This window comes from Mixophyes fleayi, chromosome 11 (assembly GCF_038048845.1).
Source record: "Mixophyes fleayi isolate aMixFle1 chromosome 11, aMixFle1.hap1, whole genome shotgun sequence".
Taxonomy (NCBI): domain Eukaryota; kingdom Metazoa; phylum Chordata; class Amphibia; order Anura; family Limnodynastidae; genus Mixophyes; species Mixophyes fleayi.
Genome location: NC_134412.1, coordinates 95,153,054 through 95,180,009, shown reverse-complemented (window position 1 = coordinate 95,180,009; position 26,956 = coordinate 95,153,054). Strand labels below are relative to the sequence as shown.

The window sequence follows — 26,956 nt, the reverse complement described above, 5'->3', positions numbered from 1 at the left end:
TAACAATGGCTGCAGGAACGAGATGTAGCAGCCGGTCTGCGAAGTTCTACACATGTGGAGTAGAACAGAGGAGTGTATACTGCACTTATATTTCAGTATCCACATGACCTCTGTGCAGTTTTACTAGAAATGACTGGAAGTCTTACACTTTCTAAAGCTCCGGGATTGTATTCCCACCACCCAGTAATATTACAAGTGCAAAGAAGCAGTTGAATCAAATTAATTTTAATGCAGAGGAAAAAAGTGACAAATGAACAGATTTAATTCAAAGTTGTGCAAACAGTAAATTTCTCACCTCGTAGGTGGAGCTTAGATCAACAACCATTCACCCCCCTCCCCCCTAAAAACACACAATTCAATTTAAATGTGAAATAACAAATGCCCAGGCAAGAAATCCTAACGTAAGTAACTGGTAGAAGACTGTGTTGTGTAAAGTCTCAGCAACTAAGCAGATTATATAATATCGGCAATGTGCAACGTTTCCATACATTGTCTTTATCTCCTATGCAGAGTATAGTCTGTAAATGTAGCATTTATTTTGCATTTCACCACAGGTTTCATGTAAACATACACACTGCTATCAGACACATGTAAAAAGCATCCCTTTATCATCCAACAGCAGTATTGGCAGTCTATGGCCAAAATAAAACATGTATGTATGGTCCAGGCCTGTGTAACGCTGCTTAGCTACATGGACCTAAGAGGTATAGGCTTACTGGAATGTCCTGTACACCGGTCGCTATATGATATAGGCCAGTGTTCCGTGTTATGGCACAACGCTCCCTTTTATATTGCTAAAGATAAGTGCGGCAGGACATTAGTTACTGTGCAAAGCGTTGCAGATATATCGTACCTACGCTGCGGCCTACATGCTACCTGTGTGTCCGGCAGGTGACTGGTTAAGAACGTAACAGGTGAGAACTGTGATGCAATGATTCTAAAGGAGTATAGTGTAGGATTAGTGTCCCTCGTGGAGACATTTGTCCAGCCTGTGTAGTGGCCACGTACACTACGCATTTCTGCATCATGGTGGCTATGTACCGCGTGTTTGTGTAGTGGTGTGTAAATTATGCTTTTCTGCGCAGTGGTGTCCATGTACCGCGTGTTAGTGTAGTGGTATGTACGTTACGCGTTTCTGCGCAGTGGTGGCCATGTACCCTACGCGTTTCTGCGCAGTGGTGGCCATGTACCGCGTGTTAGTGTAGTGGTATGTACGTTATGCGTTTCTGCGCAGTGGTGGCCATGTACCCTACGCGTTTCTGCGCAGTGGTGGCCATGTACCGCGTGTTAGTGTAGTGGTATGTACGTTATGCGTTTCTGCGCAGTGGTGGCCATGTACCCTACGCGTTTCTGCGCAGTGGTGGCCATGTACCGCGTGTTAGTGTAGTGGTATGTATGTTATGCGTTTCTGCGCAGTGGTGGCCATGTACCCTACGCGTTTCTGCGCAGTGGTGGCCATGTACCGCGTGTTAGTGTAGTGGTGTGTACCCTACGCGTTTCTGCGCAGTGGTGGCCATGTACCGCGTGTTAGTGTAGTGGTGTGTACCCTACGCGTTTCTGCTCAGTGGTGGCCATGTACACAGGGCCTTCATACCATCACTGGTCTGGGAGCTTTTTCGGTAACATGATATGTGAGAAGCACTGGGCCTCATTCGGGTGCTGGTGATTTATGCGTAAGAATGATTATTTCCGGAAAGACACACAGGGGGGGGGGCAAGTAGTCACATTTTTATTTTTTTCCCATATTGCCCAACACATCTATACATAAAAATATCTCTGTAATAACGGGCGCACACAGGCACACGACACGGACTCATCTAGGTACATTACACAGATGTATGAAACGGACGCTCAGCATATACAATTACTCTTAAATTACCCCCCACAACGCCCAGCCCTGGCCCTCCTGTATCACACGGTCTTGGCACTGTTCTACATTCCTGAGATTTACAGCCCTGATTATAAGAACTTAACGCCCAACACAGACAAGAAAATATATAGGTTTAGTGCGAGTCTCATGTTGTTCACGCCACGAGCCAACCCCCAGTGCGGTCATGTGACTAGAGGGGCGGGACTCAGCTCCGCAGCCTATTAAGAACATTTTAAAGAAGAAAAAAATGCAGGTGACCCAGCCCAACTATAGCCCCATTATAGGAGCGGCCCGAGGGGCAGATACTCCCCCCTGCCCAGTCATGTGACTGATAACTGAAGAGTCAGGTGACCAATGAGGGGTGGGACTACAAATCTATTTCAATGAAACATTGTGGACGATTGAAATAAAATCTGAGGTTTAGAAGGATACATTATTATATTTTACATTTCAGCGGGAGGTACAATCATTTATTTGTACACAGAATAAATAAATATCCAATGTGATGAGCACTGGCAGAATTGTACATTGTTTGGCAAGTGCTGAGGGGAGAATGTAACCATTTATCAGTCATCTATACATACAAACGGGGGCACTACAAGTCATCAGGGTCCCTAGACACCTGCTCAATAACACACATGGTCCCTAAAATCACAGTGAGGAAGAGTGTGAGACGCACACGGGGCAGACACTAGATTACTTCACATAGGACACATTAAAAGAGATAAAATCAAAATAATACAGTCTATATATACAACAATCCTGAATTCCTGGACTAGATGGCACTGTAAAATGTCATAAAAATATACACCAGAGGGTACATCGTATTCACCTAAAATATTTTCTGGGATGGGTATATAAAATGAGAGTGCAGAACGGGACATTGACATCGTCAGCCACTGAGTGAAGACCTTGTGTACTCAACAAATGCACCAACTCTCTCCCCCCCCCCCCCCCCCCCCCTCACACAGAGAGGTGGGATATTCCATATGCATGTGATAACTAAACTTATACTCCTCTTCTATGCCCCCATCTCCGGCACTGTGACCCGTCGTAACTTGGATACGTGGCTACTATGCGTGATATAGTAACTCAACTGAGGTATGCTCCGATGCTATCTATAGAGCGCAAGCCTCAGACTCGCTGTTGTAAAGAGGAGCCGCGATGCTACGGATGATGGGGCATTTAAGATAAGTGCATTTTTTCCATAACCCAGCCTCCCACACACTAAACGAGACAAATTTTGGGCCCTTTAAAAACATAACCCACATCCCAGCCACTCGGTACGTGCCCTTTAAGTGAGATACAGTGGTCTTAAAGTTAGTCAACGTAGCTAAAGTGCTGGAGGGATCCACTTATCTGTAGAGGAAGGCAGCATGTGATCCACCCACAGCCTCCACTAACCAATCACATTCAAGTAAAGGCGATTTACATGAAGGGCGATTTGGCAGATGATGTTTGTATCTTTTAAAATAAAGTGCTATTGCCATTTATATTGATTTGACCAGGATTAAATATTATAGCGATGATCAAGAAAATACATTTTAAAAATAAGTTCACTGGGTAGTTTGGCTGCCGTGTGACGCTAATTATCCACAGAAGATCCTCCAATATAGTCACATTGTGGGATTTCCCCACTACTCGCGAGTCTGGGTCTTCTTATATATAAAGAGAAAAGAAAAGCGATCTATTGATTGGTAAATCTTACACATGGATCCACAGCCAGAAAATATAGTGCTAAAATATTTCCGTTAACCGCTTTAACTCTGCAGTCAAAAATCAACGCAATGACGCAGCCGTTCTGTAGAAGCGACGGATGAACGCGGCGCTGTGACCTACACCCACAGTTTGGCATATAAGGCACCTTAAGGACAGCTGTACAGGGGTCTCGTATTTTAGTCCCAACCTAAACATGGCCGTTATGTGAGAATAGGCGCGATACATTCAAGGGGCATGTGTCAATGTGTGTGGGCTGTCCTCAGGGCTGAAGGGGTCAAGCTTTGATTAAAGAACCATTAATATTTGGTTAAACATTATTTTGCATTTCACAGTTGAGTACTACAAAGTTCTTTTTTTTTTTTTGGCCCATATAAAAATAACATTGCAACTCAAAGTGCATTTGAAAAAAAAATAAAAAAACAGAAATTAAAAACAAGGAAACAAATTCACTATTCCCTGGAAAATAAAATATTTACAGCATTTGGTTTTTAAACCCAGGAGCAACGAGCTTCATGCTATCACCATAGGGACATCATCTGAAAAGCCGGTTATCATAGGAGCGTCGTCATCGTCATCACCTGAAATTATAAGGAGAACGGGACATTATATCCTCCTCTCCCTCGCACTGACTGTTGTGGCCTCAACGAACGGCTGGAGGATCCAGCAACAAGGACAAGGGTTCAATTTGGCCAAACGCTGCGGTAGCCGTATGGGACAAAATCTCGCTCTTCATCTCTATGGTCAAGCGCTGTGCTCACCGCTGCCTGTACGAGGCAGATGGAGTGGACTTTAATTCCCCTAAGGGAGCTAAAAACTTCACTCACTAAGAACGTGGTTTCTGGTCTAAACCCGGGACAAATATTTATACTAGTTTGCGTTCGTTCCTCTTACCTATATCGTCCCCGGATGAGAAGATGGCCGACCCAAGGCGCGAGCTGTAGTGGCTGTTGGCAAACGCTGTGAAACTGTTCTGCAGCCTCCGGTGTCGCATGTACAATATGATGAAACCACAGCCGGTGGCTACTAACAGCAGGAATAAGACTGGGACCACGATAGCAGCCACGTCAGTGGACTGGACGCTCCTGGAGGGCAAGGCGTCCATTTCTGACAAAGAAAACGGAAATTTATACAATTATCATCATTAGAAAAAAATAATAATGTAGAGAACGTGGGGATTGGGAGGGACGAAGCGATGTTACAAATTTTCCAGCACGGCCAAAATGTACCAGTAGCATTGCCAGTAACAGCCCTGTGATACTAAACCAATCTAGTCCCTGTTTACACCTTGTCCGCTTATTCTGTAAGGTGTCAGAGGAAGAGAACACCGATGAGACCGTCACAGAATGAGATCTCCACGGACGGAAGGACAGAGGTCTTACCGGTTCCCAGCTGGTCGTACAGGAGGCGCGCGGGTTCACCACAGATCTGACCGCTGTACAGACATCTGGCCTGCACGGTAAACGTGTAGTTGTGACCCAATTTCAGGTTAGAAATTTTGAAGAAGTTTTCCGTTGTGTTTCCGAGAAACGTTGAGATGTTACTTGAACTGTCATAAATGTGGATTTCATAACCCTGGAAATACGAGGAAACAACATGGAGGATTCACACTTTAAAAACAAGTTAGAGATGGAGAAGCTATACAGACAGTTAAACCATGTATAATGGAATACAGGCGTGGGGTCCAGGTATTTCCGCTTTAAAAGCGTAATTTTCACTCTGCCCATCGTAAATGATGTAATTTGCTAGTGTATCCGTTTGGCCCATTCGGATATTACAGTGGGCGGTCATTCCAAAAGTTCATATCTGCTATCTGGTAAGTAGTCATTTCATTATTTATCGCCGTTATTGTCACATCGTTTAAAACTATGTTGGCTTTTAAATAGCTGATATTGACTACCACCGAGCCCCAAAAGGGTTAAACATCCGTGCAAAATCCCTGTTTTCTCATGTGCTACATTGGTACCATAGGTTTGATGGGGCAGTCCCCCTAGTGGTGGGAACCAGTATGACACTGCAGCCTGGTCTTGGTGGAAAACTAGTAACTGCAACTTAAGAAAAGAAGGGCGGAAGCTCCGATCCCCTTATAGCTAAAGTGATGGCCACAGAGTGTAGAGCAGTGATGGCTAACCTGTGACACTCCAGATGTTGTGAAACTACAAGCCCTAGCATGCTCTGCCAGCTATCAGCTAGTTATCTACTGGCAAAGCATGCTGGGACTTGTAGTTTCGCAACATCTGGAGTATCACAGGTTAGCCATCACTGGTGTAGAGGAATATCGGATCATATGTATTATCCTGTAACGCTCAGGACCAGGGTCAGGTATCTGTGTTATGTTGGAAGGAGTCATTAGTGACACCTGTAATAAAGGGTTCAGATGGGACAGGGCCATCAGTGGGGGTCTAGGGTCAGGTCTGCACCTTCCTTGTACGCTGCTGTAGAGAGACGGGCGGCCCCCACCCTGGGCCTAGGTCCACCTCCCAAGGACACGAAGATAAAGCAGGGACCCTGGTGTCACGTACGGCTACACCAGCCGTTCCGATGGTCCCACATGAGGAATATTAACCTCCCTGGTGTCCCTGCAGCATCAGATCACTGAATTCAGCTCTTTAGATTCGTGCACCCGGACTTGTGATTCACAGATCATAAAAACCTTATAACATCACTTACTCTGGACTCGTTAAAGTATTTTTCTCTCAGTGCCAAGCTCTTCCAGAACAGCAGAATGTGGTCCTTCTCACTGATGAGCTTCAAGGCCTCCGGAGCCGGCAGGGGGACTGCAAATCAGTAAAACTGAATCAGATAATCCTTTACCAGTGGAAAAAGTTCAGACGTGGATCACAATACTCTGCTATACCCTGCGGCCTGAGTCAGTGAGGAGAGCAAAGAATAAAATAAAGGAGTAAGTTTGCATCTGGGCAAAACCATTTTGCATTAGAGGGGGAGGTAAATTTAAAATGTGAGGATAGATTTATAGTTGGGATAGGTCATGTCATAGACCAACTTTAAATTTAAGTGTAAAAATAAAGCTATCCAGTATTTGTGTGCTGCATGATAAAACAGCCAGTATTTAACATATCTGCAAAATAATACACTAATTTGCACATGGTTTGTCTAGGAGCAAACTTACTCCTTTTTTATGCTTTGTTCTTCTTAATGACTCAGGCCCTGTATGTCTATGTGCGGCTAAAGAAACACATTGGGGCATATTCAATTGACGGCGGGATCGCCGAAAATCCCGCGCTCAAAAAAATATTACCGTTAATATGGTAATATCTCGCTGGATTTCAGCTCGCAGCGAAATCCAGTGAGTAAATTACCGGATTACCGTAATAACGGTAATATTTTTTGAGCGCGGGATTTTTGGCTATCCCGCCGTCAATTGAATATGCCCCATTGAGCACAGTATATATAGTATTTCACCTGTTCACCATTATGTCCTGCTTCTGTACTCCCCTGTCACATGACCCCAGGGACAGTCTGGTCACACCCCCGTCACATGACCCCAGGGACAGCCTGGTCACACCCCCGTCACATGACCCCAGGGACAGCCTGGTCACACGCCCGTCACATGACCCCAGGGACAGCCTGGTCACACGCCCGTCACATGACCCCAGGGACAGCCTGGTCACACGCCCGTCACATGACCCCAGGGACAGTCTGGTCACACCCGCGTCACATGACCCCAGGGACAGCCTGGTCACACCCCCGTCACATGACCCCAGGGACAGCCTGGTCACACCCCCGTCACATGACCCCAGGGACAGCCTGGTCACACCCCCGTCACATGACCCCAGGGACAGCCTGGTCACACCCCCGTCACATGACCCCAGGGACAGCCTGGTCACACCCCCGTCACATGACCCCAGGGACAGCCTGGTCACACCCCCGTCACATGACCCCAGGGACAGCCTGGTCACACCCCCGTCACATGACCTCAGGGACAGCGTGGTCACACCCCCGTCACATGACCCCAGGGACAGCCTGGTCACACCCCCGTCACATGACCCCAGGGACAGCCTGGTCACACCCCCGTCACATGACCCCAGGGACAGCCTGGTCTCACCTGTGTTTACTTTAGTACTAGACTCTTTGCTCATATTGCGCAGTTGGACGATCACGTTGTATTTCGCCCCCGGTTCCAGGTTCCCGATCTTGTACTCTATGGTGCTATTCGGGGTGCTGACCTTGTAGCTTCTCTCAGTCTTCATGATTAAATCCTTTACAGAGATGATATATACCTAGAAAACACGTGTACTATGAGATTGTATCACACATACAGGCGTGCTGCAAAACTGACTGCACGTGTGGCTTAGCTCAAAGATTAAATACATCCTGCGCCTATGGGGGCCTCAAAATAACAAACACGAAGGTAAAATATATCCGTCCACTGAAGCTGTGTTATAGCACAGTGTTACCTCCACAGAGAACTATTCTATATATACTATTTCCATATCTTCGGAGCAGTGTCCTGATGGGATCTTATACAGATCAATAAGCAGATTCTGCAGGCATCTGACTTACTGAGACATCAGTGGCCCCGGCCTCTGTACGAGTCAACCAATCCACATAGAGTATTGTTGCGCAGCAAGTTTGCAAAGCTGTCACTCAAACGCTGCCTGCTGACATGCTGCAGAGGAGTGGGAGCATGTACAGCCAGTATCATCATCATCATCATCATCATTTATTTATATAGCGCCACTAATTCCGCAGCGCTGTACAGAGAACTCACCCACATCAGTCCCTGCCCCATTGGAGCTTACAGTCTAAATTCCCTAATATATACACACACTCACACAAAGACAGACAGAGAGGGAGACAGACAGAGACTAGGGTCAATTTTTGATTGCAGCCAATTAACCTACCAGTATGTTTTTGGAGTGTGGGAGGAAACCGGAGCACCCGGAGGAAACCCACGCAAACACAGGGAGAACATACAAACTCCACACAGATAAGGCCATGGTCGGGAATCGAACTCATGACCCCAGTGCTGTGAGGCAGACGTGCTAACCACTAGGCCACTGTGCTGCCCCTATAACAGTATACACTCTCCATTTATTTCATGCATGTTATTCAGCTCAGTTATACCCAGCTGTGGACCTATATTAACCATGTTGATATCTCTCACTCTCCCTGTATACACAATGCACTACTCTATCTTATGTTTTGGGTTCCTTCTGCCAGAGTAGAGATGCAGGATCATCCACTGGCTGTCAGCACATCCTGATAGTGATATATGTGTCACCTCTAATGTTCCACTGATTTTTCCCACTAAATAATGTTACAGAGTTATTCTTATCCGGACCTGGCAGTGCTTAAAAAATACATTAATACAATTAGTAAAGAGGATTTTGTAATAATATAAAATCCTTTACTCCTTCAGCAGATGATCCCTTCTGTAAGGAAACATTAGTGCGTTAGTAGAACTCACCATCTCGCTGTCCGGCGAATCATACGGAGACTCCCACTTCAGGACCACAAATGTTTTATCAACAAGTACGGCATGAAGTTGACGTGGAGGTAACCTGTTATCAGGAATCATTTTGACCACGGCGTAATCTGAAGGGGGGCCTTGGTAAGGGGATATTACACGTACCTTGAAAATAACAAGGGGGAGGGGGGGATATAATTTAGAAGACTGAAAAAAAAAATTGAAAGCCGTTCTCATCTGGTCAGTATGGAGTCTTGTTCAAATCCGGCATCACCGGTTCTCGAAACGAAATAATATTTAAACAACTTGACGATATACATTTTTGGGTGCAGGAAGACAACTGGAAGAAATAAGGTCTTAAAATTGTACTGAATTAAAAAAAGCTTCCAACAGAACATGGATTTAAATGTACAAATATGATTTTATGTGGTCATTGCCCCTGGTAATAGGGGTTTAGAACCACCACAACTCTGCTGCTAGAGCACAATACCAAATGTAACTTGGAGAATGTGGAGCAATGACAATCTGGAGTAAAAATATTTAAGAATTTAATATCATGGGCACTCTCCCCCCGAATGCTGTTCTGCCTTAGGTGTCACCGAACGCATTTTTACAGGAAGCTGGAGATTTAGAAAACAGAATATTCATCTTTTGTTAAGTTGTGCTAATAACAAAGTTATATGAATCATCATCGGCTATTTATATAGCGCCACTAATTCCGCAGCGCTGTACAGAGAACTCACTCACATCAGTCCCTGCCCCATAGGAGCTTACAGTCTAAATTCCCTAACACACACACACACACAGACAGAGAGAGAGACTAAGGTCAATTTTGATGGCAGCTTATTAACCTACTAGTATGTTTTTGGAGTGTGGGAGGAAACCGGAGCACCCGGAGGAAACCCACACACCCGGAGGAAACCCACACACGGGGAGAACATACAAACTCCACACAGATACGGCCATGGTTGAGAAATGAACTCATGACCCCAGCGCTGTGAGGCATGGATAATCTAAAAACTTACCAAAAACAGGTACTGCTCGTCTCTGTTCACAATAAGGGTCACGTTGTGGAGCGTCGTGTTGACGGTAAGCGGATTCTTGTGCAGTTCTAAGAAGGACGTGGCGTAAAACACCCCATAGGTCTGGGCACAGAAGAGTAGTCACAGGTTAGTGGACACTTTCCTAATACTCTGGTTATACAGCGACACTGGGCTTGTGTTATATAGTTTACAATGAATGGCTCATACCACATTTCTCTCTCCAACCCACGTGCACTCCACCGCGGTCTGATTAGCTGCTTTCGCCTTAAGACTCGGAGGTGGCGGTCTGGTGCCCGTCGTGGTAAACTGCTCAAACGCCACCGAACTCTCCCCGAAGTCAGACATTGCCCAGGCAGAAATCTCATACGCAGTTTGTGCCGTTAGATTACTCACTACAGGACAAATCATGAAATATGACAATACATAGGGAGATCATATATAAGGTGTTAGTAGAGGTTACAGGATAGCAATCTGGTCAGACAGACGACCTCGATTTAATCATTATATTATGGCTTGGTGACACTGGTCGGGCTGTCCTATACACAGATCATGAAGTCACACTTATCAATACTGTGGAGAGGTAAAACACACGATTAAAAGGAATAATTTAATCACCTTTATGGGAGCCAGGGCTTCCGTCAAACTGTAAAGTTCTTTTCTCTCGCACGTGTGTATCAAACTCCCAGGATAAAAAGGCTGTATAGCCAGTGATCTGCCGTGAAAGAAGAGTTAATTACGTCATAAGTCAATGTGATGCTCAAATTCCTGGTAATTCTGTATCTGATTATTACATGCACCATCCAATCTCGTGATTGTGATGGGTCTGCGGAGGGTGAGGAAGGTTCAGAGAGAGAGAGAACGACAGAGGGCAACTAACCACACGACTAGGGCAGCCCTGGCTCAGTGGGCAACACAGCAATGGTTTTATGTTCATGCAAGTTTTGCTATTTGATCTTTACATACCATTTACATTTCTTTGATTTAAGCAAGCAGTGGAGAGCCAGCACAACATACCGGAATATTGGAGTCTACGTTCACTGTGAAATCCACTGAGTCTTCGTTAACGCTCTGGATCTTTATGGTAGGTGGTGGCACAACTGGGAGAGAAAACGTTCCAGAGATGAGAGGGCACATGGGAACAGCAGCCTACATACAGTCTTCAATATTCACTTACGGGAACGCAGGTGTTGACAGTGTTCTTATGAGTCAATAATGTTCAGGGCTAAAAAGTACTGCTCTACTAGGACAGTCCACAGAATCAAAGGGAGGGGACTACCACAGGGTATAGGACTGTGTTAGGGACTGGACCCACTCTGGTACTGCCTAGAGAGGTTCAGCCCCTGGCGTGCCACCTGGGACATGGGAGGGACACTGCGCAATTGGGGCCAGATTGTCTGGTAGGTAATTTAATCCGGCATTTGGTGCAGACAGATCTGGGCCAACACTTGGACATGGATTCCTGGGAATTGGACACTCTTGCACCCTGGCATGTAAGCATGTCTCAAGGCCACCCCTGCTGCCCTCTAAAGGATGAGGCCACATCCTCTCTAGGCTGCAACGGTGCAGAGTAGAAGCACAAGACATTTCCCAGATAACATGAAGTCTGGGGAAGCAGCTGCCAGTCCTGGTCAGCCAGACACCACCATCTATCCTGGCTTGAAGACTGGTCACCACACAGGAGCTTCTGCAGACATCACTGCGGCCACCATCTTGTTAAAGCTGACGTAGTACTTTAAATGGTCCTCATTTTTATACAAATGTACATGGCTCCTGTCATGTAGGTAGTAGCTTCATAAACAGGGATCAAATTATAGCGGGCTGACGTTCTGATTGGCTGAGGGTGCAGGAGTGAGGCTGTGTGGACCAATAGGAAGCTACGGGAGTGTGCAGTCGCTTTCCCCGGCATATGGGAATGGAGCCTAGACCCAAAGAGAACCCTGGGCACTTAGTACTGGCCCCCAACCCCTATCAGTGCCCCAGGCTACACATCTCCCTGGATCAGACACCATAAAGCAAACAACAATTTTTGCCTTTAACAAAGGTGTCAGAAGACAATGATTATACAAAATATGAAACCATTTGGTCATTCCCATCTCCAGATACAAATCTATAACAAGAACACCAAGCGTTAGTGTCACAAAACGTGTAACATGGGGGTGTGTAGAGGAAGAAGCATAAACATAAGATACAACCCAGTGGTCGGACCCCCAGGATATCGCAGGTCACACAGTTACCTTTTCCCTGATCAGTGCTGATGGATTTGATGTTGCTCCATTCACCGACTCCCCGACTAGTAACTGCAGCCACCTTTATAGCAGGAAAAATACAATGTTATTATCAGCACCATGGAGTACAAGTATTATATACACTATATGGACAGAAGTATTCGGACATTTGACCATTACATAAACAGCGACATTGTACTGAAATACATATACGTTAATATGGAGTTGGTCCCCCTTTTGCAGAGATAACAGCTTCCACTCTTCTTGGAAGACTTTCCACAAGATGTTGGAGTGTTTCTGTGTGAATTTGTGCCCATTCATTCTGTAGAGCATTTATGAGGTCAGACACTGATGTTGGAGGAGAAGGCCTGGCTCACAATCTCCATTCCTGTTCATCCCAAAGGTGTTGGATGCTATTGAGGTCAGGGCTCTGTGTGGGCCAGTCAAGTTCTTCCACATCAAACTCATCAAACCATGTCTGTGTAGTCCTTGCTTTGTGCACTGGGGCGCAGTCATGTTGGAATAGAAAAGGGCCTTCCCCAAATTTTTTCCACAAAGTTGGAAGCATTGCATTGTCCAAAGTGACTTGGGTGTGCTGAAGCAGTAAGATTGCCCTTCACTGGAGATAAGGGGCCTAGTCCAAACCCTGAAAAACAGCCCCATATCATTACACCTCCTAATCCAAACTTTACAATTGGCATAATGCAGTCAGGCAGGTAACGTTCTTCCGGCAGCCGCCAAACCCAGACTCGAATAGAAATAAAAAGGTTCCAACTGCGCTCACAGGGTGAAAGAATGGAAACCAGTAAATGAATATCTAGAATACTGAGGCCAAACCCAGACTCACCCATCTGACTGTCAAACAGAGAAGTGCGATTCGTCATTCCACAGAACACGTTTCCACTGCTCCACAGTCCAGTGTCCGTGTGCTTTACACCACTCCATCCGACGCTTGGCATTGGTCTTGGTGATGTGAGGCTGCATGCAGCTGCTCGGCCATGGAAACCCATTCTATTAACCTCTTGCCGCACAGTTTTTGTACTTACATTTTGTACACACAAATCAGTGGAAGTTCGAAATTCTTCAGCTATGGAATCAGCAGAGCGTTGGCGACTTTTACACACCATGTGCCTTTAGCAGTCGTTGACCCCACTCTGTGATTTTACGTGGTCTTCTGCTTCGAGTTGTTGTTGTTCCTAAACACTTCCACTTTCTAATAATGTCACTTACAGTTGACCGTGGAATTTCCAGCAGGGATGAAATATTGTAAAGGTGGCCTCCTATCACAGTACCACACATCCTATCACAGTACCACGCTTGGTGTCACTGAGCTCTTCAGTACAACCCAGTTTTTATCACAAATCTTTGCAAATGGAGACTGCATGGCTCGGTGCTGATTTTATACACCTCTGGTAACTAGTCTGATTGAAACATCTCAGTTCAGTCATTAACAGGTGGGGCCAAATACTTTGTCTCTATATTATATATATAGGGCACAGACAGCTATAAACAATCACTGTACTCACCCGCACAGAATACATCATGTTGGTTTCTGAAAACTTAATATCAAAGCAATGCTCCTGCGTACTAAGGGACGTCCAGCCCTTTGTAGTGTTGGTGCCATACTCTACCTGGAGGAAGGAAAAACACCATTACTTCTATGTGCCGGAAAGTATCAATACTATCCAAATATTATCCAATAATACACGAATGAGCACATCAAGTGCATGGGGGAAAAACCAAACCAAACATTATATGGGTATATTTCTAACAATTCTCTATTTCTACTTATAAGGGAGAAACTGCCAATATAGAGTCTCTTTCTGAGTCTATGAACCAGCAGCATTGGCATTACCCACTAACAGCCACAGTCTCACCACCATTGCCCAATAGGAGATAAAATACTTTGTGGGAGGAGGTGTTTGTAAGGATCTCCCTAGTCATAGATATAAATATATCTGAGAGACAAGATGCGTCACATTATGGAGATTCTATGTTGTACTGGGAACTAAAGTAGATATTCTAGAAATTATTTATTATAATGTAGGATTTATGAAACCCTTGAACCAAATATTTTACTATTGCGGATTATGATTTGAGCACCAGTTTCCTCTCAAATAGGCTGGTGCTAAAAAACAAGACAAAAAACCCCCAAAACAACAGACTTGTCTTCAATAATATCCCCCAATTTATATACATAGACTACTATTAGACTTCTAACATTGTTGCAACAATGTCCCTGCTCTCTGTACAAACAGACAGGGCTCCAGCGAGGCCACTCTGAATGTTGTTTCAAATGTGAATAGGTGATAAGAATACATCAGGAGCAAAAGATGGATCTCCCCCAGTGTTTGCCCCACTTACCACATACTCCCGAATTAACCCATTAGTGTTTGCGGGCGGGGACCAGCAGCTGGTGATGGTGAATGGAAGCTCTTTATTTAGGGAGAGCTGCAGGTGCTGCGGGGCGTCCGAAACTGGTGTAGAAGAAAAAAACAAAACATATTCTAGATCTGTTGGAGAAATGGGGAAAAACAACCACAACAGATGATTTCCCTGCAGAGGACAGAACAGCGGGAACAGTCGATTCTCAGTGTTGCAGTAAATATTTGCACTTTGAACTTTTGCAGCATCCAAAAGGGCCGGACAGTAACGTTATATCCTCTCCGTGACCCCCTATAATCCAGATGCAGCTCAGACAAAATACAAGTATGTTACAGACAGAGCCCCTTAAATAGTACATTTGGGATTGGACTTATTCTGAACACGCACACGGACAAGAACAGGCATGCACCTCGGACACAAAGCGTGTGTGCAGCATACATGACGTCTAGTCTTACACGTTGGACGAGTGCACTGCGCACCAGCGGCTCAGTGATCGGATACTTACGCCCCTCCGGCGTCCTCAGGGTCAGGATGTCGTTGCTGTTGTGCACTTTGCGCAGACACTGCACCTGGACCTTGACTTGATACGTTGTGTCGGGTTTGAGGATTTTTAATACGCAGATGGTCTTACTGCTCTGGGTGTCCAGGGTCTTCCACAGGCTCTCCCCGATGACCCTGCATAGCGAGACGGGTAACCAGACGGTGTCACTGTGTTACTCTGCCAATACTCAACAGGGCAACATCACATTCACATGAAAGAGGATCAATGTCTCTGTCCTTCAGTGTTTAGGAGCACACAAAAACGCCAATTTTGCATAAAAAGTTGTGTTAATTAAAAATACTAAAGAAAAAAAATAAATGACACCATGTTTTAAATGCTACATTACCAACACCAACGTTTCAGTATAAAGGTGCCTGTTACAATAAAATATTACTAGGCTCACACTTGGTTCAGTCTCCAAATTGGAGACTTCACACCTGGTGTCCAGTAGGGGTAACGGGGGCCACCATTCAGTCTCACTCTAGTGACCTCGACGGGAGGACCAGATGTAAATAAGAGGGCAAACAATATGTAGGAGGAGCAGGAAAGTAGCTGGTTATCGGGGAGAGGAGGCACCAGCGATGCCCCAGGGGTGAAGCAGAACTCATCATCTTTATACTGTTAATGCAGATGAAGAAGATGACGTAATTTGCACCGCAGGGCAATATATTCTGCAGAGGAGCCAGTTTCAGCTTCGTTCTGCAGTTTGAGCCTTACAGATCCTCACCCCTCAGACACAGCACATTCCTATCCACGTTACCTGTAATAGACGTTGTATATGCAGGAAGACAGCGGCATCTTCTTCGGCCGAACCCACGTCAGAGTTATATTACCAGAGAAATCAGCCGACCACTGGAGATTCTGAACCTTGTACACCACGCTGTCATCTGGAAGATAAGTGGGATCTGTCGTAACTAGGGCTGTGCGATAGGGGTGACCGCCCAGGGTGCAACGCTCAAGGGGGCGCAGTTTAGGAATATTTTAAGTTCACTTGGTTAATATTGAGGGCTAGGGGGGCGGCATTTTTGTTTTTCATCCCAGGCGCTAAAATTTTCAGTTACAATTCTGCAGGTGGGATCACCGCTTAGACGGCTGAACACATTGAGCATTGGGATTAAAGCCGAACTCCGCTACATACAGGAACGTGCACATTGCTCTATAGCGCTGGGATATGGTGCTAATTCATGCAAACTGCCTGGTCCACCTGCTGACACATATCCAGCTACTCTAGTGTCCGCTTTCCTCTGGGATGATGCCAATGCTGGGCGAGGTAATGATGGGTACAGAGAATGTGATTCCACTAAATTGTGTACATAAAGACAGTCCAGAATCTGTGCTAACACCAGACAGTTTGCTCCTGACAGACGGTTTCCCTGCCACAGACAGCGTTTGTTCCTTTACAACATTTCCCACTCTAAAGTGGACCGTACAACGTGCAGACGTCCAGAGAGCGGAGACATATATTTTATGGAAATTCAGTCTCGGTGATGTAAACAGTCTCCAGTGAACGGTAAAGCTGAATTTTGCATATAAACCAGTCAGTAAAAATCTCTGCAGTACTTTGGTAAGTGGGTGCACAGGGACACGGGACACGGGACAGACGGGTACAACATAACACGTAGAATACGGTTGCCTACCAGTGCAGTTGTTCTCATCGCTGCCGTCAGAACAATCCAGGAAGCCGTCGCAGCGGTCCGACAGCGCTAAGCAGGCTTCTCCGTCATCGCACAGAGTACCGTTCATGCAGGAGGAAGGTCTATGGGTCGCTGGGAACATAACAGAGCTGCAGATTGATAAACTGACAATAAGACAATAGATGGAACGGCAGCAATTCACCAGCCTGTGTGTAATCTCCTATAACCACAGAGCGGAGCGTGCTGCGTCCAAGGGGCCAGGCAGCCATTTATACATGTCAGGTTTGGGGCATAGCTATATTATTCAACACTATACATTATTTTCCAATACTAAATTTGGGACCGGGGATATATTTAAACTTTAAAGTTACATTTTAATTTTAACTTTAAATAAAGCCCTTAGAGATACATTTTGTTATTTTACTATACAAATAGAGCACCTGAAATGATTGCCGTATATACAGGATCCAGAGCTTGTAGCTTGGTTTTACCATTGTACAAGTGTCAGATCATGGGGGGGCGGGCGGGGGGGTGTGTCGATGAGGGACAAACTGTGGACTTACGGCAATGCAGCTCATCCGCCCCATCCGGACAGTCTCTGACCCCGTCACACTGCTTCCATCTCGATATACAGGACTTCCCCTTGGGGCACTCAAACTCGAAGCGGCTGCACTGGTCCCGCGAGGCGGTGGTGGGGACTGTGAGGACGACTGTGACACCGGGACAGAGAGAACATTGTATTATGAGCAGCGGCAGAGACTGGTATCTTTCTGGGCAAGTACATTACCAGCTCCTCTGAGCACAATACATCTGCGTAGATACCAAGGGTCTCATCTATACCTCATACCTGACCAGTACTACAGATACCACATACTGTATCGTTACTGAACATTAAAATACATTGTATCTTTATAGCATTTATGCTTATTGGTCCTTTAAAGTAACGTATTCCCTCCCCTTAATATTACAGACAGATTAAGAGCCTCAGCGTCCTGATGGGATCTTGTACAATCATTTGTGAGTTGTGATAATTGTTTCTATGCGCATCAGACTTCCCTGCAGTCACTGAAGCCGGTGGCATGGAACCTTATCAGAGCCTAAAATGTCTGATAACAGAGGACAATAGCTTGGCGTGAGGTAGATAACAAAGGTCTATATTTCTCTGTGGTTGTGCAACCAATGTATTATAGACACAACAAGGTTACATACAGTATTAAGGTAGCGCACACTGCCCCCCCCCGTAGATAACGATATCTTATACCTGCTGTGGGGCAGCCCTCCTCATCCGAGCCGTATATACAATCCTTGTAGCCGTCACACACCCACGTGTTCATGATACACACCCCGTTGTCACATCGGAAGTGATTGGCCGGACACGTAGATGGTCTCGTGGTGGTCTGGGGAATGGCCTCTATAAATGACGGAATAAAATAACTTCTCGTGTATTCTGGATTGTGTCCACTTTTTGTATCTAGAAAACTTTACAGTTCAACATTCTGAAACAATGATATTTAAACATCTTGGAAGGATGTTTGTAATGTCGTGTACAACATTAGACTTTATAAACCAGTGTGACAAGTCATTACAATGTGGGACATCACTATTAGCCGGGTAGAGAGCTGCAGATATTTGCTGCTGAACTGTGGACTCAGGAATAACCCTCTCACATCAGACTTACTAACAGAAAATCATTGCTTGACGGTGACATCAGCCCAGATCGGTGACATCTTCACAGACTGGTTATTTTAGGATTAGTTCTGGCTCCCGTGTGCTATAATGAGCTGCAGTAATTACAGCTCCGTCTGCATTGCATGAATAAAAGGACCAGTAAAGGCTAAAATTAATTTTCCCCACCCCAACATTCATTATAATCCCACCCCTGACCCCTTATTTGGGAAGTCCAGCTTGGTGGTCAGGTTCTAGAGAGCATTTCTGAGAAATGCTCTTTAAAGGACTAGTACAACCTGAGTGCACGAGGCACTAGTGTAGTGTTGGCTAACCTGTGACACTCCAGGTGTTGTGAAACTACAAGTCCTGTGTGGGTGTACATCCCTCATCGCGTGCTAAAAGATAATATACCAGCTGTTATATCTGTCTAATCCTCCATACGAGTCGGTCACGGAGCCACAGTGGTATTACTAGGCCTCCAGACTGGATTACAAATTCACCGCAGAGCTAAACCACATCCGTAAAGTGATTGTTTCAATTGGAATGAAATGTTCCCCCCTGGGTATAAGAACTGTGACGTAACGGGCAGCGTTGTCCTGCCGGCCTGAGTTACATAACTGTCAGTGCGGCAGACTGAAGCCACAGAGTATATGGGCAGTAATAGAATTGTACAAGGATCTCTTGAGCTGCAGTGGGTGAGATTAGGAATAAACACAAACAATTGAGTTGAGAAAGAGCTTGATTGGGGGGTGGGGGTTTACAGGATGTTATTGTCAGAGAGGGAGGGGTGATATGTGCCGGGATGTGTAACTAAAGAGGGTGTCAATCATTCCAAAAAAATTAAAAATAAATCTGGGCAATTATGACTGTGGACAATTTGCCTCTTGCATCTTATTCTTAAAGAATATCCATATTTCTGTGCAGATTTGTCCCTGTGTTATGTATAGACAGGGACATACTTGTGGTGGCTGACATTACAACAGCCTGACAAAGGTTACCAGCACAGTCTATGTAGTGTATGCTAATGGCACGAGAAGATATATTGGAGGCTAAGGTCTCTCTATCACTACAAGGATCATCTGTGGCAGTCTGCAGCTCTGACAATGTCTGTTTAGCACTTTCGTTGTGCCATAACAGAGTACGGCACTAGTACTACCAACCCAGGGATGTAGGGAAACACCGGACGAGGGTTCAGGGGAAGACCTTAGTAGTGTGGAACACAGGAGAATACAATGAAATAATGGGAAAGAAAGAGAGCTGCAGATAGTTCAGGGATGCGGAGATCGTTCCGTAGAGTGCGGGACGGTGCTGCGGAGAGCGTTCCGCAGAGTGCGGTGCTGCGGAGAGCGTTCCGCAGAGTGCGGGGCGGTGCTGAGGAGAGCGTTCCGCAGAGTGCGGGGCTGCGGAGAGCGTTCCGCAGAGTGCGGGGCTGCGGAGAGCGTTCCGCAGAGTGCGGGGCGGTGCCGAGGAGAGCGTTCCGTAGAGTGCGGGGCTGCGGAGAGCGTTCCGCAGAGTGCGGGGCGGTGCCGAGGAGAGCGTTCCGCAGAGTGCGGGGCGGTGCCGAGGAGAGCGTTCCGCAGAGTGCGGGGCGGTGCCGAGGAGAGCGTTCCGCAGAGTGCGGGGCGGTGCCGAGGAGAGCGTTCCGCAGAGTGCGGGGCGGTGCCGAGGAGAGCGTTCCGCAGAGTGCGGGGCGGTGCCGAGGAGAGCGTTCCGCAGAGTGCGGGGCGGTGCCGAGGAGAGCGTTCCGCAGAGTGCGGGGCGGTGCCGAGGAGAGTGTTCCGCAGAGTGCGGGGCGGTGCCGAGGGGAGCGTTCCGCAGAGTGCGGGGCGGTGCCGAGGAGAGCGTTCCGCAGAGTGCGGGGCGGTGCCGAGGAGAGCGTTCCGCAGAGTGCGGGGCGGTGCTGAGGAGAGCGTTCCGCAGAGTGCGGGGCAGGGAGAGGGGAAAAGTCGAATCATCCAGGCAAGGAAATAGAGAGGAAGAATAATTAATTTTAAACTTGTCTTTCTAATGAATAAACCCAATATATAACATCTCCACAGACATTAATAGAATATTTTTGTTCCATTTGGGATAGAGGCACATGACCCCTTTTTTGTTTCATTTTATAACCCTGGCAGCATGTGTTAAATTGCCACGTTGCGTTACTTGTCACATTTGTATTGGGAGAACGTATTAGAACAGACTAACCTCCACATCCCTTCTCGTCAGACCAATCCCCGCAGTCGTTTTCGCCATCACATTTCCACCTCGTGGGTATGCAGTGCCCGTTCTCACACTGGAACTGGTAATTACGGGCGCAGGCAGGCGTGTCTGTAGGGTTCGCTGGAGCAGACAGGGGAGTGAGAAAGACAACAGTTATTACCAATCACTTAATGAAAACTATAGTTACCATTGGGTTAGAGCGTGGTACGCTTATAGGAGACGTACACCTAAATCAATGTTTATGGACCTGGCGCCTGGCACCTTTGCTGCTCTGGAAAACATTCTGAGACAGCCGCTGTGTGGCGCAGGGACATCAGAGGTGACTGTAAGTGTGCGTCAACCAGATAAACTTATCTGTGCATTTTAGCTCATTGATACATTGAATGTGACAGCTCAGTTGATTAGCTGCAGCTCCAGACCAATCAGTTACTCCAAATGGGACACTCAAATACAACTTAAGATGTAATATATATTCTGCTTACAAATATTGTAACAGGTGCTTTTGAATAATTACAATATTGCAATAACATATTAATAATTAATACCATCAGCAAATAACGGCTCATTTTAAAGGGAAATGAAATAACTTCCTGTATGGATTTAATGTTACTAGTAATTGCCATGCAGTTTTCATCCACGAGTTTTATTTTTCAGAGATGAGCTGCAAGTTAAAGCTTCTCTCAGATTCTCCCTGTGGGCAGTGTTGGTATGTATTTGTAGACACCACACAGGGCGGAGGTGAATTGGGTCATATTGATCAAGCAGTAACACATACTGGGTACATTACGCTAGACACGACATTGGATGAAATCTCTCGGTAAGCATTACCGCAGTTTGCCTCGTCCGAGTAGTCTCCACAGTCGTCCATCCCGTCACACTTCCAAACCAAACTGATGCAGACCCCGTTCAGACAGGAGAAGCTCTGGGAATCGCAGTTCTGCTTAAATTCTGGACCTCGAGCTACAAAACAGACAGCGGAGGATGTGTCAGGGACGTGCAAGCAGAGCGGCCCTCAGTAACAGTCTTAGGATATAACTGTAGTAAATATAGCAGATTAACTTACAAAGGAAATACACCCCCACAGCAAGGCTACATTATGTAGGACCAGAAAATGAACGTTATAGAAAATATTGAACTTTCTGGTACGTAAAGCCTACCTGTATAATCTGTACACCGCCACGGCTATCTGTTCCAAGACGTTCATTACTTATAAATCTGCCCCCTCCCTACCTGCTAATAGCCCATATATTCATATTTATATTATTAATGTATTGCACATGTAATCACTCCGGTACTAATCGACCAATAGTAAATGTATAAAAGCTGTAATTGTTGAACAATCCAAGATGAAAGAGAAAAGGTTATTCTTACTGGAGACACTCAGACTAAGTCCGCACCAATCACAAACTGAAAAGTCCTATAAAGTTCTTATTATTCATTAAATATGTCAAACACAATCTTATGAGACCCTATATATAATTTACTAGCGACATATTAGAAAACTCATTGCTTAAAATGTAGTAAATGTATTTTGGATTTTTTTTTATTTTAAAAAAAAACCCAAAACAAAAACACACTGTCTTAAAATGTATTAAAAGAAAACGAGTCCTTTTCCTTATAAATCAAAAATATTTTTTCATAGTGTTAGGGCCCAAATGTATTCATTTCTATGATATTCTGACAAAACCAGTAAGCGTTAAATCAGAGAAACATCTTTATCGCAGTATAATGTTTAACCATTGCGATTAGAGGGGGATTGTCTTAATATTCCTTTTAGTCTTCCTATATTGCTCATAATCCCATATGGACCTATTGTAGATCCCCTGCAGTGAATCATTCACATGCACAATATGAGGTCTGTCACAGTGAATTCAAGTAACTCCACAACTGCCCCTATATCGGAGTTAGAGCTCTAATCTAACCTAATGTAACTTGGCCTTTCTCAAATCCTTTCGTAAATGTTTACCAGCCAATAGGCCTTCCAGATATATAGTGTTGGGGGTCACAATTTATTTGCAGAGTGACCCTCCCCCACATCCCCATGGATTAGCCCAGTGTTTCAAGTGCCCGTTTGAATTTATGACAGGGTGAAAACTGCTTTTGGATCCCTATAAAGAGCACACGTGTGCAGTAAAACGCTGACTAATAGATATTTGAAGGCATCACTGTGACTATCTAAGGTGACAACAATCGATTAATGCCATTGATGAAGAGTATACACTTTATGTAAGGCAATAACAGTTGTTTAATGCCATTGATGAAGAATATACACTTTATGTAAGGCAATAACAGTTGTTTAATGCCATTGAAGAATATACACTTTATGTAAGGCGACAACAGTTGTTTAATGCCATTGATGAAGAATATACACTTTATGTAAGGCGACAACAGTTGTTTAATGCCATTGATGAAGAGTATACACTTTATGTAAGGCAATAACAGTTGTTTATTGCCATTGATGAAGAGTATACACTTTATGTAAGGCAATAACAGTTGTTTATTGCCATTGATGAAGAATATACACTTTATGTAAGGCGACAACAGTTGTTTAATGCCATTGATGAAGAATATACACTTTATGTAAGGCAATAACAGTTGTTTAATGCCATTGATGAAGAATATACACTTTACGTAATGCGACAACAGTTGTTTAATGCCATTGATGAAGAATATACACTTTACGTAATGCGACAACAGTTGTTTAATGCCATTGATGAAGAATATACAATACTTACAGCACCCTGCATATGTGGCATCTTCATCAGAGCCGTCATGACACTGCACCACGCCATCACACACCATCGGGTGGAATAAGCACTGGAGTCGGTTTTTACATACAAAATCCATGTAACGTGTACATAGGGGCTCTGTGGAAAATAGATATTACACATTTAGTTTTACATTGTGCAGAGATGTTGAAATCTATGCACTTTATGGCTGCATTACATCCTCCTTTGCTTTGTTGGAGAATATAAATAAATAAAATATGCAATGCATCTTCTGCAGGGGTTGAACAGATTCATCTGTAGTTATTGGGGGATTAAATGCACCAGACATTGATATATTTACTTACCACAATGCTGTTCATCTTCCCCGTCTGAACAATCCTTCACCCCGTTGCAGTGTTTGGCGGATGGGATACACGTCCCATTTCTGCACTGGAACCCATTGCACTTCTTTTCTGGAATGCAGGAGATTGGCGTAATGCCATATACATACATAATGAAACGATTATCGCTGTTTAACACTTTCCAGAATGAACCGGGAATCATCCACATTCTGCTGTAAACCACACACATCATTTACTCACCACAGATGCCGTGATCTTCATCCGAGCCATCCTGGCAGTCGGCGTCCCCATCACACACCCATCTCTGGGGGATGCAGTGACTGTCGTGACATTGGAAGCTGGAGGGCTCACACGTGTGTGAGATTGCTGAGACAAGACAGAAGATGCCAAGATTGGAATGTGCCAGCCACTAGCCCGCCGGCTATGTGGACTACGCGCAGGTACAGTAGATAATGGGAGAGGAGGCACGAGCGCGACAGACCAGAAAAACAGAGACACGGCCCCAGTAAAGAAGTAAAACGCGTGAAGTTCAGTAAACCTTTAGTAACAGTAGGATTTATTGCTCATATCTTACATATTGGGGACAGGTTGTAAGAAATAAAGACTGAGAAAGTGGCGATAGTTCTGGGACGCACCTGTACAGTTTGTCTCATCGGACCAGTCTCTGCAGTCATTGTCCCCATCACACACCCAGGACTGCCGGATACACATTCCGGAGCTGCAGTTAAACTCGTCCTCCTTACACTGATGAGCCTCTGGGAGAGAGTGAATCAAGCACAGTTGTATATCAGACATCACATGACAGAGGAGCTAATCATCATCCAGCAGTTTACATATCAGCTATTACCTCTATACAATGGCTACAGCCTACAACTTCTTTTTGAAAGTCCCCATCATACAATGGTAGTCAACTAAGCCCCTCCCACCCCAGCCAGTCACGTCACCTATCATACCGGGTACTGTAATAACAGAGCAAGGAGAAGGGGGCTTACAGACTAACAGCTGAGTGTCTGCTGGGGATAAAACATAACCCACATTCTGTGACCTCCTACTGCTGAAGGAGAAATACTGCACATCTACAAACACAACTGCATATAAGCAGACAAAAGTACATAGTTAATACAACAGGCCTTTCCTGCCCGCTTCAAGGATCCTGTACAACACCCACATTTTCTATGTTTAACTAGTAGCTGTCTCAGCATCCCACTCCCAGAGACTATGCACATCCCAATGTATATCTTGTATGTTGTATCATAAATAGTGACCGTCACATAACTATGTCCCTCCATGATATTGGGGTGTCTGGGGAGATGCTGAGCGGGTTACAATGTATAACCGGAACGCTGTATTATAATGGGTGACATTGACTTGAGCAATTCATTTCCGTCTCCACAGTCCCTCTGTTGCCCAAGTGTTATAAAGTGTTTATACACCCAGGTAGTGGTCTCTGTACCTAGCATGCTATATACCCCCAGAATACAGTGACTCACCACAGTGACTCTCATCGCTGTTATCTCCACAGTCATCCTCGAGGTCACACTTATAGGACAGGGGGATGCAGGTCCCAGATTCCTGACATCTGAACATTGTGTCTGGATCACATGAGGTGGTTGCTGAAGAGAGAACACAGAATGACCTTGTGTACTCCCAGGGTACTCAGCATTACAATGTCTATTTATTTTTATTACTACTAAAAGTAATATACACCCTAGATAGACTGTGGAGCATTTTAGCGTTTCTCAGAGACAGATAATAAATATTGACTCACGGCAGTCTCTCTCGTCACTCATATCCCCGCAGTCGTTGTCATTATCACACTGCCAGATGCTGCTGATGCAGTTCCCGTTAGAGCAGCGGTACTGGCTGGGCAGACAGGCGTTTTCTGCGGTAGCAAAACTGTCGTTAGCGCTGTTACAATAACGCTGCGTTCATTTACTGTTTACCAATGTACATTAACTGTCAACTTCAATTGTGACTACTGGATCAACAAGCAAGGATACAGCAGGTATAACTTCATCCCTAATGATACAAATGAAATCTCCTTACAGAATACAGAACGGACCATTTGGAATCCTGTAAATAAATTGACCAGGTCCAGACCCGTTTCTGGTTTATGTATGTTTCACAAGTTTGATTTCATGTAGACCATGAACTTAAGATTAAGCGCTATATTGAAAGAAGAAATAACTCTATGATAAATCAGATTTGCTAGATGCTGAAAGATAATCAACACCACAGTTCACAATCCAGGTATAGAACCTAAGGGCCCAAGTCATTAAGGAAAGTAAAGTAAAAGAAAAAGTAGTAACATTGCACCTTGGCAAAACCATGTTGCATTGGAGGAGGAGTAACATTTAAAATGATTTATAGTTGGGGTAGGACATGCCCTAGATCAACTTCAAATTTCAGTGTAAAAATAAAGCTATCAGGTGTTTGTGTGATACATGTAAAATCTGACAGTATTTTCCTTACGTGCAAAATAAACTAATTTGCACCCCTTGCAGTGTAACGTGGTTTGTCCAGGTGCAAACTTACTCCTTTTTTTTGCCTTGCTCTCTTTAATGACTCGAGCACTAAATGTTTAGGTGTCACACAGGTCCACTGATATTAGTCTAAAAAATTGTGCCCCATGTGTGAAAGTGAAATAATTGAAGTAAACTAAATTGATTGATATTGTTTTACCGTGCGATTGTGATTAGTACACAACGTGTAATGACGCATTCGCACGGATCAATAACACACACATTTACATTCGCACTTACACTTGTAAATAATACACATTTATTAAGGTTCCAATCCACATTTATTTATTAGTAATATGTATTAGAGATTATCTATATATAGATAAATCTATAGTAAATGTCTCTAAGGCTCAGGATATAGGAAATGTATCATGTTTAGTGTCACTTTGATTTGCACATTACCATCAGGAATCCGCTACTATCGGCAAAGCAATCGCTTCTTGTGATCGCTAGTTATGGAAGATAAAGGATTAATGCTCAGAACGATATTGTGTTTGGAATGCAAATAGGTTGATAAAAACTGGATTAGGTCAGTTCCCTTAAGCACAACATGTGCCCAGCTGTTAGAGTGAACTGACCACAGCTTAGAGGAATCGTTTGAACTGACCTATGATTTTCATTATACTGAACTGACTTGAACCCTGGACCA

At 44.9% G+C, this 26,956-nt stretch overlaps 1 protein-coding gene across 1 annotated transcript in view; it reads right to left on the bottom strand.

Annotated features, from left to right (window-relative positions):
- Positions 1-209: 209 nt before the first annotated feature.
- The window catches only part of SORL1 (sortilin related receptor 1), a 59,104-nt gene continuing 32,357 nt past the window's right edge, over positions 210-26,956 (bottom strand). The window contains exons 23-48 of the mRNA XM_075190428.1: positions 25,554-25,667; positions 25,276-25,398; positions 24,421-24,540; positions 24,026-24,151; positions 23,789-23,896; positions 23,451-23,582; positions 21,544-21,675; positions 20,701-20,835; positions 18,107-18,256; positions 17,409-17,555; positions 16,849-16,977; positions 15,972-16,098; positions 15,176-15,345; positions 14,650-14,762; positions 13,812-13,916; positions 12,295-12,367; positions 11,075-11,157; positions 10,676-10,772; positions 10,268-10,452; positions 10,043-10,162; positions 9,018-9,182; positions 7,653-7,827; positions 6,257-6,363; positions 4,969-5,161; positions 4,481-4,693; positions 210-4,167 (exon numbers count right to left, since the gene is read on the bottom strand). Coding sequence (XP_075046529.1) covers positions 4,100-4,167; positions 4,481-4,693; positions 4,969-5,161; positions 6,257-6,363; positions 7,653-7,827; positions 9,018-9,182; positions 10,043-10,162; positions 10,268-10,452; positions 10,676-10,772; positions 11,075-11,157; positions 12,295-12,367; positions 13,812-13,916; positions 14,650-14,762; positions 15,176-15,345; positions 15,972-16,098; positions 16,849-16,977; positions 17,409-17,555; positions 18,107-18,256; positions 20,701-20,835; positions 21,544-21,675; positions 23,451-23,582; positions 23,789-23,896; positions 24,026-24,151; positions 24,421-24,540; positions 25,276-25,398; positions 25,554-25,667 — 3,410 coding nt within the window. The 3' untranslated portion in view covers positions 210-4,099. The remainder of the gene's footprint in view (positions 4,168-4,480; positions 4,694-4,968; positions 5,162-6,256; positions 6,364-7,652; positions 7,828-9,017; positions 9,183-10,042; positions 10,163-10,267; positions 10,453-10,675; positions 10,773-11,074; positions 11,158-12,294; positions 12,368-13,811; positions 13,917-14,649; positions 14,763-15,175; positions 15,346-15,971; positions 16,099-16,848; positions 16,978-17,408; positions 17,556-18,106; positions 18,257-20,700; positions 20,836-21,543; positions 21,676-23,450; positions 23,583-23,788; positions 23,897-24,025; positions 24,152-24,420; positions 24,541-25,275; positions 25,399-25,553; positions 25,668-26,956) is intronic.